The sequence below is a fragment of the Argentina silus genome, assembly GCF_951799395.1.
Source record: "Argentina silus genome assembly, chromosome: 14".
In the NCBI taxonomy this organism is placed as follows: Eukaryota; Metazoa; Chordata; class Actinopteri; order Argentiniformes; family Argentinidae; genus Argentina; species Argentina silus.
The window spans coordinates 15,446,293-15,466,292 of NC_139668.1; the positions used below are offsets into that span (position 1 = coordinate 15,446,293).

General features: G+C 43.5%; 3 protein-coding genes across 3 annotated transcripts in view; 2 read left to right on the forward strand and 1 right to left on the reverse strand.

The window, feature by feature from the left end:
* The window catches only part of LOC310815397 (uncharacterized protein), a 116,270-nt gene that overhangs the window by 48,504 nt on the left and 47,766 nt on the right, over nt 1-20,000 (forward strand). The window lies entirely within an intron of this gene.
* On the reverse strand, nt 7,476-9,452 carry LOC310814929 (histone deacetylase complex subunit SAP18-like). The gene is made up of 4 exons (XM_083684498.1): nt 9,301-9,452; nt 8,980-9,089; nt 8,651-8,773; nt 7,476-7,783 (listed from the first exon to the last, which is right to left on the reverse strand). The coding sequence occupies exons 1-4, from the start codon at nt 9,370-9,372 to the stop codon at nt 7,627-7,629; spliced, it is 462 nt and encodes a 153-aa protein (XP_083540624.1). The 5' UTR covers nt 9,373-9,452; the 3' UTR covers nt 7,476-7,626.
* On the forward strand, nt 15,145-16,195 carry LOC310815052 (gap junction beta-2 protein-like; the record flags this gene model as incomplete). The annotated part of the gene is made up of 2 exons (XM_083684663.1): nt 15,145-15,632; nt 15,835-16,195. 2 exons carry the CDS (start codon nt 15,145-15,147, stop codon nt 16,193-16,195), a joined length of 849 nt encoding a protein of 282 aa, XP_083540789.1.

The following is a 20,000-nucleotide window of genomic DNA, read 5'->3' on the forward strand; positions in this document are numbered from 1 at the left end:
AATATCAAATGTACATTTGAGACATATTGCACTCACTCATGTCTTCCATTGATTACACCATCTTTGTTTTGCTAATTTGTGGTGTTAAAAACACTATCCTCTCTACATGAACAGCCCCTCCGTACTTGCAAGCAATGGTCAGCTCCCAAACCCCTGCCCGAATACTCCGCTCTTCCACCTCGGCTGGCTGCCTGGCACCGTCGCCTCTACGTGGATACAGCAGCTGCGCTACTCGGTCACGGCTTTTCACTGTCCTGGCGCCCCGCTGGTGGAGCGAGCTTCCCACTGCTATCATGACTGCAGAGTCACTACCTATCTTCCGCCGTAGATTGAAGATCTCTTCAGGCTACATCTTAACTGTCCCTCCTAAAGACCTCTTCATCCCCACTACCACCCTGTGGAAGTTTCTCTCCTGTAAATAAAACAAAATCTTCCTTTATTCTAGCATTGTGACTGCCAATATCCTAGCATGAATAAATTTTTCTTATGATGACTGATGGATAGATGATTCACTTACTTAGTCAAATGTATTTGTTGTAAGTCGCTTTGGATAAAGGCGTCTGCACAAATGTAAATGTACATGGAGGAATTCCCAAATTTAAGACACTAGCAATCTTGTTGTTTGCTGCAGTGAGTTGATATTTTGCCTGATCAATACTGGGTTTTTCATGACAAGGGAGGGATGAGAAAGGAGAGTCCTCTTGCTCATCCATTTTCTAAAACCTGCCTGACAACCCTCTTTCTCAGCCCTTCAATCACAATTCACATCCGATTGGCCTATGTACACACACACACACACACACACACACACACACACACACACACACACACACACACACACACACACACAACACAAAACACAAATGCTAGAGCAGTGGGGCAGTCAGACATGTAGCCTGGGGCCATTTCACTTGATATCTGACTTGTCTGATATCCCATCGGCCCCATAGATATTTGAAAACATTTGATGGTGGACAAATAGAAATTCACAGCAAAGTAATGAATTAATTCAAAATCAATCTAATAGGCAATATTGCAATTGCAATATTTTGAAGTATGTGTGCATGAGTAAGTTACTAAAAGCTAAGATTTGTTTTCTCATTTATTGTGCCACTCCTGTTATAAACAGAAACGGCTCCTTCGGTAAAAGACACCCCTGTAACCCCTGGGAGAACAAGTGAAAAGTGACAGAGAACGAGAGAGGTAGAGAGAAGGAGAAAGAGAGAAAGGGAGAGAAGGGAAACAGGGACAGACAGAGAGAAAAGGATGAGTCTTCTTTCTTTCTTAATAGGATTCCTTCAAACACACCTGCTGCCAGAAATATCATTAAATGTCAGCCGTCCGTATCCAGGCGTGTCGACACTGGAATACACACACACACACACACACACACACACACACACACACATTCTCACACACACACACACACACACACACACACACACACACACACACACACACTATCCCGCTTGCCCCTGTCCCATCAAGTCAAGGTTGGTCTGTCAGACTGATGGGTCCTCCACCGCCTCAGGACGAGAGAGGACCAAACTCCACGTTGCTACCTCCGGGCATTCCATAATTCTATGACTGCTATGTGTTACCCTGGAGGCTCTGACATTCCAAGCTGCCATGTGTTAGGCCTGAATGACATCACAATGTTTATTGGTTAAAACGGCAATGGGCAAAGTCCATTTATGGTTGTGGGTTTTTGGCGATTGCTCTACAGGGACCACTTCACAAGAGGAAACCACCATTTATCTCAATTAACTCTCAGACAGCCTTCTGCCATGGTTGGGTGGGTACTGGATAAGCAATACTAGTCATAAGGATAGACACACACACACACACACACACGCACACACTTTCTCTCTCTCTCTCTCTCTCTCACACACACACACACACACACACACACACACACACACACACACACACACACACACACACACACACACACTCACACACACACAGCTCATGTGAGATTCAACCAAAAAGACATTGTGAAAGAATAAACACACACACACATACAGACACACACACACACACACACACACACACACACACACACACACACACACACACGCGCCATAGGAGGGCACATGCCTGCAAATACCAATCGCTAATAGCACACAGAAACCACTCATCTCATTTCCAGTGAGATCTCAATATGGAATGAGTCATGGATTATGAATGAAGCATTACCAATACCTTTATTAACTATACTGCATAACTAATTCGAGTGCCTTTATACATTTTGTGTGTGTGTGTATGTGTGTTTTGGTTTGTATTTATTTACACTAGAGCCGGCTAGATTAAATGTTACATTGCAAGCCACATGCTATTGTGTAATAGCTAGTCAGGTGGCCAAATAGGTTTCTGCTGTAGCCGACCCCATGACGGTGGTGATGCAGAAACAGGTCTGGCCACCAGGCTAAAGATTCCCCTTTTCCTCCTGTCCATTGTTGCTGCTATATCTGTCTCTAGATCTCCTCTGATAGATCTGCTGCCTCACCAATGCGGTCGAGCAATCATCACTCTCTCGCTCCTAAATTGGCAATTTCTCCAAGTGCCACATACCCAGTCGGGGGCCAACTATAAATAGCCCTAGAGTGATTGCTCTCTGAGAATCAACAGTGTTTTTTTTTTCGTTTTTTTTTACAAATACATCTGACAGCAGCGTGTCAAATCAATGAACCAGGAGGGCATGAAGGCAGACAGAGAGAATGCGCTCCTTTAAGAATGGGCTTGTGAATGTGTGAATGTGTGAGTGTGTGTGTGTGTGTGTGTGTGTGTGTGTGTGTGTGTGTGTGTGTGTGTGTGTGTGTGTGTGTGTGTGTGTGTGTGTGTGCGTGCGTGCGTGCGTGCGTGCGTGCGTGTGTGAGGTAACCAGGTAGGATACTCTAACAACTGTACAGGTTCTAGGATCCTGTCACAAACACAACCACAGAGACAGGTGGTACTATCTGGAAATCTGGCTCTTTAGTAGATAATAACACTCCACCACATTACCACTGCAATGGGGCAGTCCTAATGGTAAACTTAGTCCATTCTCATCACAGTTTGTGTGTGTGTGTGTGTATCCTCTGTCCATCTGCTGCATGGTGACGGCCCGGGGCCGAGAGAGAGAGACATTGGCGGTAGACGGTGTCCCCCGACGACTCTGGTGGGGAACACAAACAAATAGCATGAGGGCCTATAATGGTCAATAAGGTGGAACTCATTCACTCAGAGGAAGCACTGGAGGAAGCACTTCCCTTTAGCAGTGCTAGAGCTAGTGTCATATGGGTGTTTTTAGCGGGTCCGGTAGTCTGGCTGTCCCATACTCGTTGTCGGGCCCCCGGGCTGTAGATCTCTGTGAGGCCTTTCTGCTGCGTCAGGCGTGTCCCTTGAGTATATACCGTATATCGATCCACAATTATAGTCACACAAGCATCTACATTCCCATGATGGAGCTGTGCTGGCCGAACACATTTTTTATGGCTCATTGACATTACTCTGTGTGTGTGTGTGTGTGTGTGTGTGTGTGTGTGTGTGTGTGTGTGTGTGTGTGTGTGTGTGTGTGTGTGTGTGTTAGCTTCTTGTTTGGAAATCCATCACTGTGTAGCTCATGTGGATATTTCAGCTTCTCTCTATCAGATGCTTATGCATGGGTTTACGAGAATGTATATATTTATATCTATCTATATATGTATATATGTATATATCTATATCTATATATATATCTATATGCTTTGGCTTGAATGCTACTCAAGGTATCTGGTAATCTAATGATGAGTCTGTGGTTTAATGTAATCTGCCCCCAGCAAATAAACAAAATGAATAAAAGAGCACTGGCTGTCTGACAAATGTGTTAATAATGAAATAAGTTATATTCACAGTCAACAATGTTTAGGTAAATACTGAAATAATGATGATGCATTACCATAAACAAATGAGAATGTCTTACAAATAAATGACAGGGAGACATGAGAAAGTAAGAACAACTTTATTGTCCCCAGGGGGAAATTGTCGTGGTCACACAGAGAACATATACAGTGCCCTACATAAGTATTGGAAAGAGAAAGTATTTTGTCTTCTTTTAGCTCTATACTACGACAGTTTGGATTTGAACAATTACTATGGGGTCAAAGTAGAGTTTCTCAGCTTTCATTCTATGGGTTTTGTTTTTCAGATTGGGTTCACCATTTGCCATTTCACCATTTATTTCAGGGCTCTAAAAGTATTGGAAAAAATAATTTAATGTCCGAATAAAGTAGGTTTAGTATTTGGTCGACAATCCTTTGCTTGCAATAACTGCCTGAAGTCTGAGGTCCATTGACCCCACCAGACGCTGGGTATATTTTCTGGTGATGCCCGCCAGGCCAGTAATGCATTTTGAGGTCTTTTTGCCTCAAATCACATCATCATGAAATGAAACGCATATTCAACTGGATTTAAATCAGAAGATTTGACTTGGCCTGTCAAGAACAATCCCCTTTTTGGCCCTGAAAAACTCCCTATAATAACTGATATGGCAGTATGTTTGGGGTCATTGTCTTACTGTATGATGAACCACCATCCAATGAATTTGGAAGCATTTGCTTGTACTCGAGCAGAGAAGATGTTTCTGTACACTACATTCTGCTACTGCGGTCAGCTCATAATCTCTATTTTAACCTCATAGTAATTGTTTGATTGCCAAACTAAACTGTCGTAGTATAGAGCTAAAAGAAGACAAAATGCTTCCTCTTTGCAACACTTACGGAGGGAACTGTACATATTACACAGTGGCCATTTGGCAAGATCCGAAATGAGTCTCTGATGTATTTAATAATGAACTCCTCAGTTCTCTCAGTCTGGTGCACCCAATGAGAACAACACCACTCAAACTAATATGAAGTAATGACTCCCAACATTAGTGCTGATGCCTAATCAATCAACAGGGACCTCTGATTGGAGAGAGGCAAAAGGTTTCAAAACAACCATCAAACTCAAAGATAACAGGAAAATCCAGTGTCCCTCTTTGTTATTTTTATATGTGTTAAAGCAGCGATACCGTGAGTGGTGAAAACTAAATAAAGGGCCTGGACAAAGTTTCATGAATTGCAGTGCTGGAGAGTAGTTCCATTACATGTAGCTATGTAACTATTAGTTTGACGACATTTTGCTGCAGCTTGGTGGTAGTTTAACTCAATTATAATCTTAGTAGTGGTTTCAGTAGTTAAGTACTTATTTTTTAGTTTTACAAACCATTTTTCTTTAGTGTAGTTCAACTTCACAAGTGATTGGTAATTTAGGTCAAATACATTACAATAAATACAATACAATTTCAGAGTAGCTTCCCCAACAGCGATGAATTGATTCTACTATTATGGACACTAGCCCCCTAGTACTCTACTACTCTACTATTAAATGTTTGTCAGGTCTGTAGGGGCCAGATAGGTGTAAGCAGGTTCTTGTTGGCTCCATCCACAGCCTTCAAATGGATTCTCATATTACTTACACCAATCCAGTTGCTTCAGATCTTTCATGTGTTACAAGGGTATGATGTGAAGAACACTTTAGAATCTTTGAAAAAGACTGTACTGCTAGCCAATACAAATACACAGAGAGCCCTGAAGCAGTCGCTGTGTTATTGGATCCGAGCCAGACGAGCAGATGGCAGGGGTTCCCTAGCCCAGATGACAGTATGGGGTTCAGCTCTGCTGGACCACAGGAATCAACTACATCTGTGATCGGCTGGCCAGCCATGGTGCTCCTTCCTCATTACCACAGAATTCAGAATTTTCCAGCGATCACCATGCCAACATCATTATCACTTTTCCCAGGAGGAAGGCTCCTCCATAGATACTCACAGGATGGTGTTCCAAACGGCGAACACGTCCTTCTGAGGGGACAATGAAGGGGTCTTCTCATCTGCCTCAATGTTAAATAGCCTACCTAGTTTTCACTGTGATTGTTTTTTTTTTTTATGCGTTTCAATAAACTTTCTAGTAGGCCTGTGGTGTCATTACTAACATATGTATCGGTCATTGTTGTCCAACAACTGCAAAATCATTAAATGCAGTTGGCCTGCAACAACAAAATGCTAGCTGGGTAACCGTGACGTCAAACTCAGTGGCCAGACAGATGAGAGAAGGTTGGTTAGATAGACACATAGACACATAGATCGGTAGTTCAGGGTAGTGGGTAGAGTTGGTTGGTTGAGTGGTTGAGAGTGGTAGGGTTGATTGGTTAAGTGGTTGAGAGTGGTTTCAGTGGGGTAGAACTGGTATCCAAGAGAGTGCATTGTTGTGTGACATTCTAAGAATGTGTTATACAGGTCTGTTGTTGTTCTTATTCAAGAGTTCTAATTGTCTTGTGATTTACCAACATTTGTCACAGGCAACAGGAGTTTATAAAGAGCTATGCCTATTATTTAAGACCTTTTTTAGTTATACCACATTCTCTGGTTATACTTCATCAGTGACAATCTGGCATGTTGTGCTTTCAACTGTAGCCTAGGCTACTAATCGTTACTCCATGGGTCCAGGAGCATCGATTTGTCTACACTGAACTTTACATTTTAACTTGAAACAATAGCCTTAGTGATTTCAGACCTGAAATGCTGTTGAGTATGTAACCATGTTCTACAGATTATCGGAAATGTCACCAATGTCTGTAAACAAAAACAGTTGTGTCAAAAAATGGATCCATAATTCCACCATGTAGCCCAGCTCAACTGACAGGATTGACCATTTAAAAGGCTGTTAAAAGGAATGGGTTTTCCCCATTTAATCCAAAGAGAAATCTTTCTGGCTCTTGCAAGATTCTTGAAGTGCGTTCCCTGTACTTTCCGAACTCCAAATGGCCTCTACTTTAATAACAGACTGTGCCAGCAGTAGTGCCAGACGGCCTGGTCAGTCCTGAAGCAGTCTGAGCAGATGAAAATCTATAAATGAATTAAAGCTGATTTAATCAACTCTGAGTCTGTGCTACAGTGTCATTGCTCTGACATAATAAAAGCATAGAAATATATATTTCAGTCCGACGTTTAGTTTGAGTTCATCCCTTTTTTTTTTTCTCTTTCAAATTACATTTGAGCTTTTACTGTATTAACCATGCATTAGTCTCTACAGTCCTCACTTTTACTGTTGATTTTTACTGTTTTAAACTCCCATGTTATAGTCGTTATCCTCTTTGTGTTTTGTCTTTTCATTGTTTTCATATTCCTGTGAAGCGCATTGTGTTGCATGTGTATGAAATGTGCTCTATCAATAAAGTTTGATTTGATACTCCAGTGAAATGTGCTCTATCAATAAAGTTTGATTTGATACTCCAGTGGGTGTGAGCTGTGTGCTACTGTCCTCTACAGGAACTGACATGACATTGCTCTGCCTGCAACTTAAACAAGGGTGCTCAATCACTTGCTAGTTACATACGTATGTATATCATCGTAGAAACTGAGAGCATCCAAGCACAATCATATGTACAGAGATGACAGAATAAAAATCTTTTGTAAAAAGAACTTTATTCCACAACCATTTTCCATCTTCACAATAAAAAGGGCTACAAAAAACAGCAAATTCAGTAGGGACTTTGCAGATGGCTCTGTCCAGGCACACTCCTGAGTCAGAGAAAGTGTGTGTGTGTGTGTGTGTGTGTGCACGTTCAGAAGGGCCTCATCCGTGTGTTTAGAGGTGGGGCTCTATTGGGCGGTGTGATGGCTATATCCAGGTAGTCTCCTATCTGAAAGCGCTGTGACTGGAGAGTCATGGAGTCATCTGCCCCCTTCCGCCCGGATATGGTATTGCCAATGTCCTTCACCCTGTAGCCATGGAAATCATGGATTAGACAACAGCAGTCACCGGCTATCTTAATAGGCTGGGAAAATGGGAGGGGAAAATGTTGTCCCGCCTTTTTTTGTGACACTTAATGGCATATTTGTTTATGGCTATTGGTCCACTTTCAGCTGCATTCAAATATTGATAGTGGAAACATTAATCATAGCAAAAAATGGTTAACATCAGGACATGCACACGTACTGACTACCCTTTGTGTGTTTTTACACTCATTTTTGAATGATACATTCATTCATCAAAGAGGATACATTTATATAGAAACTGGAGAAAAAAATGTAAAGGACTACAGCAGACGACAACTTGTTGCTTGCTAACATATCGTTGGTCACTGTAAGCAGACAATTCACTTTGTTGTCAGTAAACTAATATCGATCTCTACAAACTCAAAACGTGATTACGTGATTCAAGCTGCGCCAGCTACCAAAAAAAAACTCAACAGAAGGAAACAAACTACATAGTGGTCCTGGAAAATAAATCTCCTCCCACTTCCCCACCTTATTACTTGATAAATGATACCTCCTCTAGAATCCTTTACTTCATTACCACTGACAGATAAAAGGTCTGACTAGGATTACATATTACTTCCACTTTTATCAAAGAGATCATGAGGAGAGGACACAAGGAAAGAAAAGCACATTAATACTATTGAGACAAAGCTAGTGGGTGGCCACTGGAGACTAAGATGGTAGGCAGACTTCTGTACACCCTGGGGTTCAAGGGTCAAGCATAAAAACACTGCTTTAATGGATGCAACACGTTACGTAGTCTACTTGTGAATAGGACATAGATCGTTGGGTGAATATGCATTCATATTGCGGAAGCCCGGTAGTTACCTGTAGCCTTGTCTTTTGGGATCTGGATAAACAATGGCAAACCCAAAGTGTGTTCCTTTCTTTCGAGCTTCAGGGTACACCTCCTTCACTAGACTGGTCAGCTCCTTTAGTGTGGCGTCCATCCTTCACAAAAAGAAAGTGAACATGTTAAAGCAATAATCAATAGTTTTGTGAGATAACGCAGTCACGGGTTGTACAGACACACACACGTCTAATAACTGGAATAAGAGTGCATATGGAATACATACACAACGCTGCCTTGGCTTCACTGTTAGCTAGCTATGTCAACAGCAGAACCACAGTTGATGGTATTAGTTAAATAAACTTACCATGTGTATATTTGCAGCTCACTTGAGGGGACGTTTCCTCGGGCAAATTCGTCTACTCTGTGGTGCCTGCCACTGTTTGTGGTGAAAACTCGCAGCAGGAGAGGACAAGTCTGTGGATACGAGGCCAAGTTATAAAAACAGCTTGGATTTTGATCAAAACAAAATGACATTTAAATGATTGCTAAATGATAGCTAATAATCACCATTAGATACAGTGGTAGCTAGCTAGCTAGCTCGCTCGCTAGTAGCGAAACATTCAAGTCTAACCTTAGCCGCTAGCTAGCTCAACGTGCAATAGCTACTTGATTTGGGCTTAGCTACCTTTTCCCGATCGATAGGCTTTTCTGGTTCTTTTTTAATCTCTTCTTGTGTGATCCTAGATTCGAGAGCCATTTCTGGAGATTGATGAATTAATCCCCGCAGAAAATGTGCAAATGTCTTGACCGTGTGGTCACTGTTTTTGCAACAACGCTATTTCCGTTTCCTCACAATGACGTAGCAGATATCAAATGAATGAACCAGAGGAATGGTAGGCCTATCAAACGACAGAAACAAAGTTTTTAAATGTGTAACATTTTTTAAGAAGATGCTAGTCCAGTGCAATCGTATTTACAGTATAACTAGAGATTTTATAATACAGAGATACCAGAATCTGCTTCCTCTAGCTCATATTACACTATTGTAGGCTACATCACGATCGTTGCTGTTAATACGTTACCGTGGTTACCGTGGGACAGACCAAAGAGAATGAAACCAAGAGGTGGGGCTTTTAGCATTTTAGGGCAATGATGCTAACGGCTAATATCGGAGTGAATTGTGGTATATGAGGAGACCAGGAGCTAAATAGAGGCCAAAGAAAGTGGATGATAAATGCACAGCCAATGGTCCTCCAAGGGAACTTTGTAAAGAAACAGCTGGACAACTATCTAATTTTCTTAATGATATTAAACAATACATGTGGTTTCTAACTAATGTGACATATATCAAGTTGTTTCAACCTTCCATTGAGGACAAACGTGAGTTTGAATGTTGGCGTTGCAATGCTCTATGATAAATGCCAACAGTGCCAACCTCACTTTACTCAATTTCAGCCTCAAACCAGTCATGAAAACAACAAATCCATTTTCAAGTTTCTTTTTGTTTGTGATCAATTTTATTTTCAAGTTTCTTTACAGCAAAATTCTTAGTTACATTGTATGACTAGCATAGGAGTTCTGAAGCAGTATTTATTAAGTCTGGTAATGAGGACAAGGGGGGCGTGGCCATTCTGGTCTGTTTCTGGGGGTTTTCAGGAAGTCACTGAGAGGATTCTAGGTTTATATTCTCTAACCATATACTTTGGATCTCTCCGAGGCCACCCTGTCCCTGTCAGTCGGTCTCTCCTGGACTGCCTCTCTACAGTTCCAGGGAAACATGCTTCACACTTCGGCAATGAGGTATTAGGCTATGGTTTACAGTAGTTATAACAATAGGACAATGTCTAGGGCAAAATATCCCAGCAAGTCAAAATAGGGTCAGCCTACAGTGGCTACCATCTACCAACCCAATATCCTTCTGCTACCATTTCTGTTCTTTTTTGCACTGCTCTTTTCCTGACAAACAGCAGCTGTTTTTGGAATATTTGACTTGATACTGCGGCGCGTCCCCCTTGGAGACGCCCCTGGAAAGCAGGCAAGGCCAAGAGAGAACAGGCAGGGTATGCATCTCTGCAGTCTCAAGTTGAACAGTTTGTTTCGAAATGTGGACCTCACAACTTGGAAAAAATGGCAGTGACAACATGGCTGCTATTGTATATAAAAAAAATCCTTAATGTGTCCTATGAATTCTCTTTTGATAACTACCACACAAACATCAACTGAACACACAATATGTGCAATCAATAGGCTAGATCTCTCAAATACTATAATGATTTATATCCTACCACAAATAGGGCTTTTCCTGATTCAGGTACACATGTGTCAAAAGACGTTTTTTCATGATTGGTTATAAAGAGTACCACAATAAAGAAACACGCGCAGCTGTATGTGTGTGTGTGTACAGTATGTACTAATTGGGCACACCTCCGCTTTTGAGCTGTCTCAGCCCTCCCCCTCTGTGTTTCTAGTTGGCCTGAGCTCCAATTCTGGTCTTGTTTGTTTGAAGAGCATGTGTGAGTGTATGTTCTTCCCCGGTCCCTCTCATCAATGTAAGGCATGCATGCAAGAGTGGGACAACAAGCACACAGACTGCTCCAGTAACCACTCAACCCCAATCCCTGCACTGGGATCAGCTCTCCTTGCACCCAACCATAGCCTCCCTCATCAGCAGTTATACAACAGAACTGACCTGGGACCAGTGTTTAGGGGGCATGGTCCACCTACATGGCTGAGACCTGCTGTTCAGTCACATGCAGAACCTCTCTCCCACTGTATCCCAGGCCTGCTCCCAAGAGCTCTGACACTGGGCCTCTCTGTTCTGCTGCTGGCTGGCTGACCAAGGGCTACTCCAGCTAACAATCACTTCCATTTTACCCCCTCTCAGCCACGGGCTAGAATTCTCATGGAACGGCTTGAAAGAATCTATCAGCCAGTCTCTCTCTCTCTCTCTCTCTCTCTCTCTCTCTCTCTCTCTCTCTCTCTCCTTCTATGTTCTTTTCTTTTATTCTTCTTCTTCTTCTCTCTCTCTCTCTCTCTCTCTCTCTCTCTCACACACACACACACACACACACACACACACACACACACACACACACACACACACACACACACACACACACACACACAACACACACACACCAACAGTGAGGCTTTCAGAACTATCCCGAGACACTGATATCCATTCATTGATATGCATCTGAAGTAAGTGTCGTTGTTATTTTCGCAATGACTCGATTACAATCAATGACTCCCCCTGTGTCTCCTCTCTAACGAGGACGCTTCCTCTTCTCTCATTCCCCCTGAACTTAGTTCTAATGTCTTTACTTCTGTCATCAGCCGGACACAACAGTGCATTGTGGTTGTGCTGGAGTCGGTTCTGCTCAGAGAGAAAAGCCACATTTACTGTACCTGTGTCTGGTTACCTGCTCCAAGATCTGAAAAGTACCCCCCCCCCACACAGTAACTCCATAACTCCATAACTCCATACGTATGTTGGTAGAGTCCTGGATGGCCGCAGTGTGTGTGTGTGCAGGCTTTGTTGCTGCTCAGCACCAACACACTTGATTATCATCTGTGTGCCGTAGCTCATTAGGAGACAGAGTAGGCCTTTATCTGGAGTGTAGGCACCCTCCTGGGCCTAAATAATTACCCCTCATTATGAGAAAAACCATTAGAGAGGGGCAGTATAGTAATAACTTTAAACCAGGTTTGAAAAAACATCATACAGTATGTGCACGCGCAGTGTGTGTGTGTGTGTGTGTGTGTGTGTGTGTGTGTGTGTGTGTGTGTGTGTGTGTGTGTCTCCTGTGCCCTGTTGTCACCCTGGTGGAATGGTGCAGGATGGGAAACCTAATATGGTGGGAGCAGTTTGGGGATGAAAAGAAGGATGAAAAGAAGGATGAATAGAAGGGGATGAATAGAAAGGAAAGGGAATCTGCGCTTAATCACATCCATCCAGTACCTCAGGCAGCTAGGATGGATTGTTGTTGTTTTGGTCAGAGAAAAAAAAGGCCGAAAGTGGGTCTTGTGCAGTGCACATGTTGATTAATTTCGGCCTCAATTCGCCAAGTGTGATTGGTACTCTGATTAGGCGCGAGGCATATGTCCCAATTAGCTGCCGCAGCCAATCGGCCAGTGATAACGTCGTACTGCTGGATAGCGTTACTCGGTGTATGTAGGCCTATATACTGATTGCCAGTTTAGTACAATTTGGCTTTACTGAATCATTAAATGAGAGAGGTTCTCCGATGTTTAAATCCCGTAGACCGGGCAAAAAACGTGTAGTGTATGCCAGGCTTTAGGCGTTTTGGTGGGTGGTCAAAGTGGGTAGGCTACGCTGATTTAAATATAGGGAAGACCAAATTATGTCTTGATTTCATGATGTGCGGGATAGGGGAGTCATGCCCAACGCGCACGCACGCACGCACGCACACACACACACACACACACACACGGCATCTGGAAATAAAATCTAATAAAATCCAGAAATAAAAGAGTAACTGAGCGACGCAGCCCACTGCTCCATCTCCCCCGGCGTGTCCATCCCTCCTTTCGTGCAGCCCTGACCACATTGTTATTATATTATATATTATATAAGATTACAGATGCAATCAATGGTCATCAGCATCAGCAAGCATCAGCAATGTCTTACAGATGAATAAATAAAAAAATATGCATGTTTTGAATACATAATTATATTCATACAGCCGATCTAAAGTGCATGGAAATATCAAAATCACTGTTATAATATTTACAAAAATGTGATAAACAAGGGTATAACATGATTATTATTACTGAAGTAATTACTACATTACTACATGTCGCTCCAGATTCCAGCTCCGCCCATCCCGCTGGCATCATATAGGTGAATCCTCTAGTTCAGGTGAGTCTCGGAGAGCGCTCAGGGGTCGGAACACACATCTTTCCCACTCTACGATTGAGCGGCGCATCACCTGCTTTCAGCTAATTCATTCTCATCCGCGTTTTCAGGTGCTGGACAGCCTGTAGTTACCCACAGGTCCATGTTCATTTTACCCCAGATCCAAACCATAACCATAAGTGGAAAAAGGTAGAGCTGACAACTTCATCCTTCATCGTTTCTCAAGAGTCCCGTTGGGTAAACCGCACCTTTTATGGAGGTGTCTTGAAGCTCAGGAGAAAAAGGTGAGAGAGAACAGGTTGTCGAGATTATTATTGTTATTCGTATTTTCTGAGAGACGTCGTTATTAATCGAATAAACTGAATTGGGAGAAAAAAAAAGATGTGTGATGGATTACGAGGTTGTCAATGTCAATGTCAGACAGTTACTTAGGTCATTGACTGTCATGTCATATTATTATTCCATTTTTATTCCATTCCATTTTCCTATTCATTGTTTTTATTGTTTAAAACAAGAGCAGGGGATAGCCCACTGTAGGTACGTAAGCGATAGCCTATACTGTACATTACATTACATAGACAGGATAAACACGTCCACGATGTTTGTGGATAATAACAGTATAGTGCATGACAACAACACAAGTCATGAAAAAATACATTTATTATACCGCATTCAATACCATGTATTTTTCATGTGGTAAGATAAGACATTAACCTCTTTGTATTATACAACCCAAAATATTGCAAGCTGATACATGTAGATGCCAGTAAAGGTATGCATCCATGGGCATTTTTTTTTTTACCTGAAAAACAATCTTGTCAGGTTTAAATGGCGATTTGAATTACAGTACAGTACAGTGGGGCGGGAGTACACTAGTAGGCTACAATAGATAGTACAGTTGTGGTAGCCTACAATACAAGAGTGGGCTGGTTGGTTCAATAGTTCATTAGAATGTTGGCACTGCTCTCACCATGCATCTGTACACAGTGCCTCCTCTCCTTCTCCTCTCCTCTCATTCTTATTCACCTCCCTCTCTTTCTCTCCTTCGCTATTTCTTGACCCAAGTCTTCTCTCTCTCCTCCACTCACTCAATCCAAGTCTCCCCACTCTTCTCTCCTTCACTCATTCACTCACTCCTCCCTCCTCCACTTCAACTCTCCTCGCTTCCTCCTGTCCTTGTTCCCTCCATCTCTCCCCAATTCCTTAACCCCTCTCTCCTCTCCCCTCTTCCCAAATAGTCTGAGTGTCTCCTCTCCCTCCTCTCCCCACCTTATTGCCATTCACCTGCTCTCCTCCTCCCAGACTCTTTCCCCCAACGCGTTCCCTCTATCCTCCAGCCATCCCTCACCCTCATCACCCTTTTCTCCTGTGCTCTGTCTCCACAGCTTGATTGCCTAGTCCATAAGGAAAAGTTGGGAGACCCTCCTGGCCTTCCTTTTCCTGATCCCAAAGCATGTTCCCCCGTCATCCCCCTCTCTCTTCCCCCCTTCTCTTCTCTTCCATCTCCAGATGTTCCACACTCCCCTCTCCTTCCCTTCGACTCTCCCTTCGTTCCAGCCACCTCCCATCCCTCTAACCCCTCCCCCACCCCCTCATCTCCCCTCTCCCTAGCCAGGGTAGAGGTGTCTGTTCTGGGGCAGAGGAGGAGCGATGACCTGGGGCACCCTCTACGCCCAGCTGGGTGGAGTGAACCGCCACTCCACCAGCCTGGGCAAAGTGTGGCTGTCGGTCCTCTTCATCTTCCGGGTCACCGTCCTCGTCCTGGCTGCAGAGAGCGTCTGGGGGGACGAGCAGAGCGATTTCACCTGCAACACCCTGCAGCCTGGCTGTGAGAACGTGTGCTACGACCACTTCTTCCCCGTGTCCCACATCCGCCTCTGGTGCCTGCAGCTGGTGTTCGTCTCCACGCCGCCGCTCCTGGTCGCCATGTACGTGGCCTACCGTAACCACGGCGACAAGAGGAGGGTCCTGCAGGGTTCCAGGGCGGCGGGGCATTGCCGTGGTGGTGATAGAAGCCTCGTGGCTCAGGAGGCGGAGCTCGAGAGCCTGAGGGGGAGGAGGCTGCCGATCGTGGGGCCGCTGTGGTGGACCTATGCCTTCAGCCTGCTGTTCCGTCTGTTGTTCGAGGGAGGCTTCATGTACGTTGTTTTTAACCCCAGAAGTCTGGCACGATGAGCTGTGATTAAATCGTAATGACCGAACAGTTAGTCTTTTTGTTTCTTTACGATTCATTTTAAACAGACACCTAAGAACCACACGTACACCCTCATCTGTGTAGGCCTGTCGTTTACGGCTTGTAGTCTCGTGGCCTTGTCTAACCTTCTTCATCTGATTCTATAGGTATGCTCTCTACGCTGTGTATGATGGCTTCAGCATGCCTCGCCTGGTCCAGTGTGACCAGTGGCCCTGCCCCAACCTAGTGGACTGCTTCGTTTCACGGCCCACCGAGAAAACAATCTTCACCGTCTTCATGGCCGGCTCCTCCTGCGCCTGCATGCTTCTCAACGTCGCCGAACTGGCCTACCTGGTTGCCAAGGTGACGTGCGCCAGGTGTTCGTCAAGGGAAGGGAAGGGGTCCCAGAAGGGTCGTGACACAAACTGCTCCGGGAACCCCAAAGACAAAACTCTGCTGCAGAATAGGAAGAACGAGAAGCTGCTGTCGTCGTCATCTTCGGGGTCATCCTGCAGCAAGGCGGTGTGAGGGGAGGGAATGTACACACACGCACACAAAAACACACACATTGTATACATATACCTACACACACATACACACACACACACACACACACACACAAAACACACACATTGTATACATATACACACACACACACACACACACACACACACACACACATACGTGAGCACACACACACACACACACACACACACACACACACACACACACATTCTATACATATACATACACACACACACACACACACACACACACACACACACACACACACACATACGCGAGTACAAACACACACACACACACACACACACACACACACACACTCTCTGTCACACACTCTATCACGCATATGTGAAAACAAATCTACAGTACACACACATGGTTACTGAGGCATACTGAAGCAGACGCACCACATTTTCACGCATATGTGCAGACACATGCACAAACAAACACACAGACGAACACACAAACAAACACACAGACAAACACAGACAAACACACAAACAAACACACAGACAAACACACAGACTGCCAATAAAGAGCGAGTGAGGAGCCCTTTTAAATTCCTTATGAACTGAAAACACAGCCCACACTTAAAGTCTATGTACATTGTGAGGTACATGTGTTTCTTCTGATGAGAGCAGCATCGTGTAGACCTATCATTTTCTGCATCTAATGTCTTCTGCCCCGCCAAAGGCACTGGCACTGCATCACTGTGCCATCTAGTGGCCAGTGTTCACACTGCATGGGAAAATGACCATGTACATAACACACAATAAGGGTCATGTTCACATTTGGCATGAAGCAGGAGCAAATGTTTTTTAAACCAGGAGGGCACTACCTGGGTTTGTCCAATAAGAACACAGATCAACATTTTCTGTTGCAAAACTGTGTTGCCAAGGTGTGCCAACTGAGCATGACCCAGGCAACCAGGCAGACAGATAGAGTCAAACACACGCACACACACACACACACACACACACACACACACCACTAAATTACTTTGATAGGATGTGTGTTTTAAGAGAAACACCTGAAATAAATAGATTATTGCTCACACATATTTTGTCTGATTGATCAATCTGCTATTTTGCTGTCCTGAAAAAAAAATGTATAGCCAAAATGTTTTTTTATATTATTTTTTAAGTCTGTTATCCCTGGCCATGGTTATTCTAATAAGAAGTATTTATCACAATGTAGCTTTGATCTCTGTTTAATTTCACAGACTAATAGCCATCTTTTTACTGAGAGTTTTGTTGAAAATGATTGAGTAGTGGACTACAACCATTTCTGCATAAGGTCATGAACTCACATTACTGTGTTCAATTATACTCGAACACAAGATTATTAACGTGTATTTGTAATGGCTTTCCATTTTCTTCTGTGTAGCCAGAGGATGCATGATGTCATTGTCAAAATTAAAAATAGAATGGAATAGAAATAGAATTTTAATCAACACAATAAAATGATCTTCTAGTTTGGACAAATCTATGACAAATCCGAGGCATATTCCTATGGCCACGCATTTACTGTCATCCGTGTTTTTGGCAGACAATATCCAAGTTTTCCGATCATAGGAAACGTGCACTGATGCCCAAGTCGGCGAAACAACTTATGTCCGATAACGAATATATGTTTACTTTTGTCCAAGTTGAGGAAAACGATTACATCCTCGAATTAAGTCCTACTGTATACAGTGTCTTCGCTACGTGTGATTAATTCCACCCTGCGCGCGGAGACGCCATGCGCAATTTTGGAGCCCCGGTGAGGAATTTTGGAAGTTCACAGGGGCGTGGCGTGGCGTAGTCCACAGTGTGGGTGGGGGGTGAGTTGGGGGAGGGGGGGGGGACCCCCCCCCCCTCCCCGCGTGCACTCATGCATGGTCACACAATGTGACAGTAGCGATGGCTGGGCACGGGACGCTGCGCTTTGCGGGACCCCATCTCCAGGTTCCACACGCGCCCTTAGACTAGCCTCGCTTTTCTCGCTCACGCTTCCTCTCACGCACGCCTGGCCTCGAACCCGTGGGAGAAACCAAGAGATCGCAACACTACGCTTCCGGGAAAACGTTTTTGGCTGGCCACTGTCAAAGGAGTTTGGTAAGCTGTCAAAGCTGCTAGGATTTGGGGAGTGGGAGGGAAGGGGGAAGGGGGAAGGGGAGGGGAGGGATCTTTCCACCTGTGTGATTATCCAGCTCTCAAAATATGGATGGCTTTGGCCACCGGATATTGCTTTCAGTGGTCAATGCTTGGAGAGCCGATACTTCCATCCATCCATCCATCCATCCTTCCATCCTCCATCCACAGGCCTATCTATCCAAATGTGCGCATTTACGCACGCTAGTCCACTACGAAGTTAACATAGCTTGCATCGAGTACTGTATCAATACGTCTTCTAGTAAGATATATATCATTAACTAAGGTTTTAGTTTTTTTATAGGTACAGCAGTGGTCAAAGAGTTAAACGGTCGGGTTGCTTTAACACAATGACACTGATCCGTCAATAGCCCGTGCCAACGGGCACAATGCGCATCTGGCAGATTCTCTATTGTCAGGACTGACAGACGGCATTTCATCACGTCAAAACCTCAAAAGGATCAACACATAATGTAAAGCTCAACACATAGGTCTACTGTCAGTATGGAGAGGTATTGCACCAGTTTGATAGCGCGTTATTGAGTAGGCTACCCGTATTTGGATCATTGAATAATCTACTGATATCATCAATCATAGGCTGTAACAGGCCTATCAGTTCCCATTGAATATGAACATTCAGCCATACTACAAAAATATATTGTAATACTGTAATAATCATAATGATAACAATAATTACTAGTGTAATAGAATGGTTAGGGAATACGTGGAAAGTATAGGCTGAACTAGTTTGAAAGTTTCCAAAGTTTGTAAAACAGGTTAAATGCAGGGCTATAATTTGAAAACTAGTTTTTGTTGTTGTTGTTGTTGTATCTATGTATTGGTGAGATAAAGCCCTCTCTCTGTAAATGCATATCAGTCGATCCAAGGCAAGTATTTCCCCTTATCAGCAGTTCTGTGTTCTGATGAGTCCAGCATTCGTCCAGGGAGGGACAGGGCTGTTATGTACTCATTCAGACTGCCACAGATGGCCAGCCATTGTCAAACGCTATCCCATCAACACACAGACAGACAGGCCTATGGATGGATGGATAGTCTACATTCCTCTATTAAAATCTGCCTTTCAAAACAAAACGTTCTGTCTGTCAGTGCTGTGACATGCATAGGGTTCATGGTTTCATACATACTGTAGTTCAACTAAGATATCCCCTAACGTAGTTTAAAACAATAGACATTTCTGAGAAGTTAATTTGGTTATGACGTCGTAGGCATGATGGAGTTTTATTTTTCAGTGCAGGGTCAATCACTGTAGTGCTTTCATTAGATAGTTCCACAATATTCAGAATTATGTTGTAAGTTTCATGGAAAGTAAGCACATCAAATAATAGTTGATTTGAATGATGAATTAAAACTTTTTATGTACAGACCTGTAACGTATTATCGTTTCTTTCTGTTTCCAGGTATTGTATTTCTTTTGAGCACTAGTCGATGGATTTATCACTGACGATACAACAACACTTTAGTAAGTTCACCTGCTCTCACCGTTCTGGGGTGTCTGTGTCTTCTTATTGTGTCTGTTGATACTGTCGTTATCCGGATCCCTTTTCCTCTCACCATTCTGGGGTACTTTCTGTGTCAGTGGATACTATACTGTCATTATACTGGTACTTTTTCCAACTAGTTTGTGATGGTTGGACACTTAATAATGATTGGTTTAG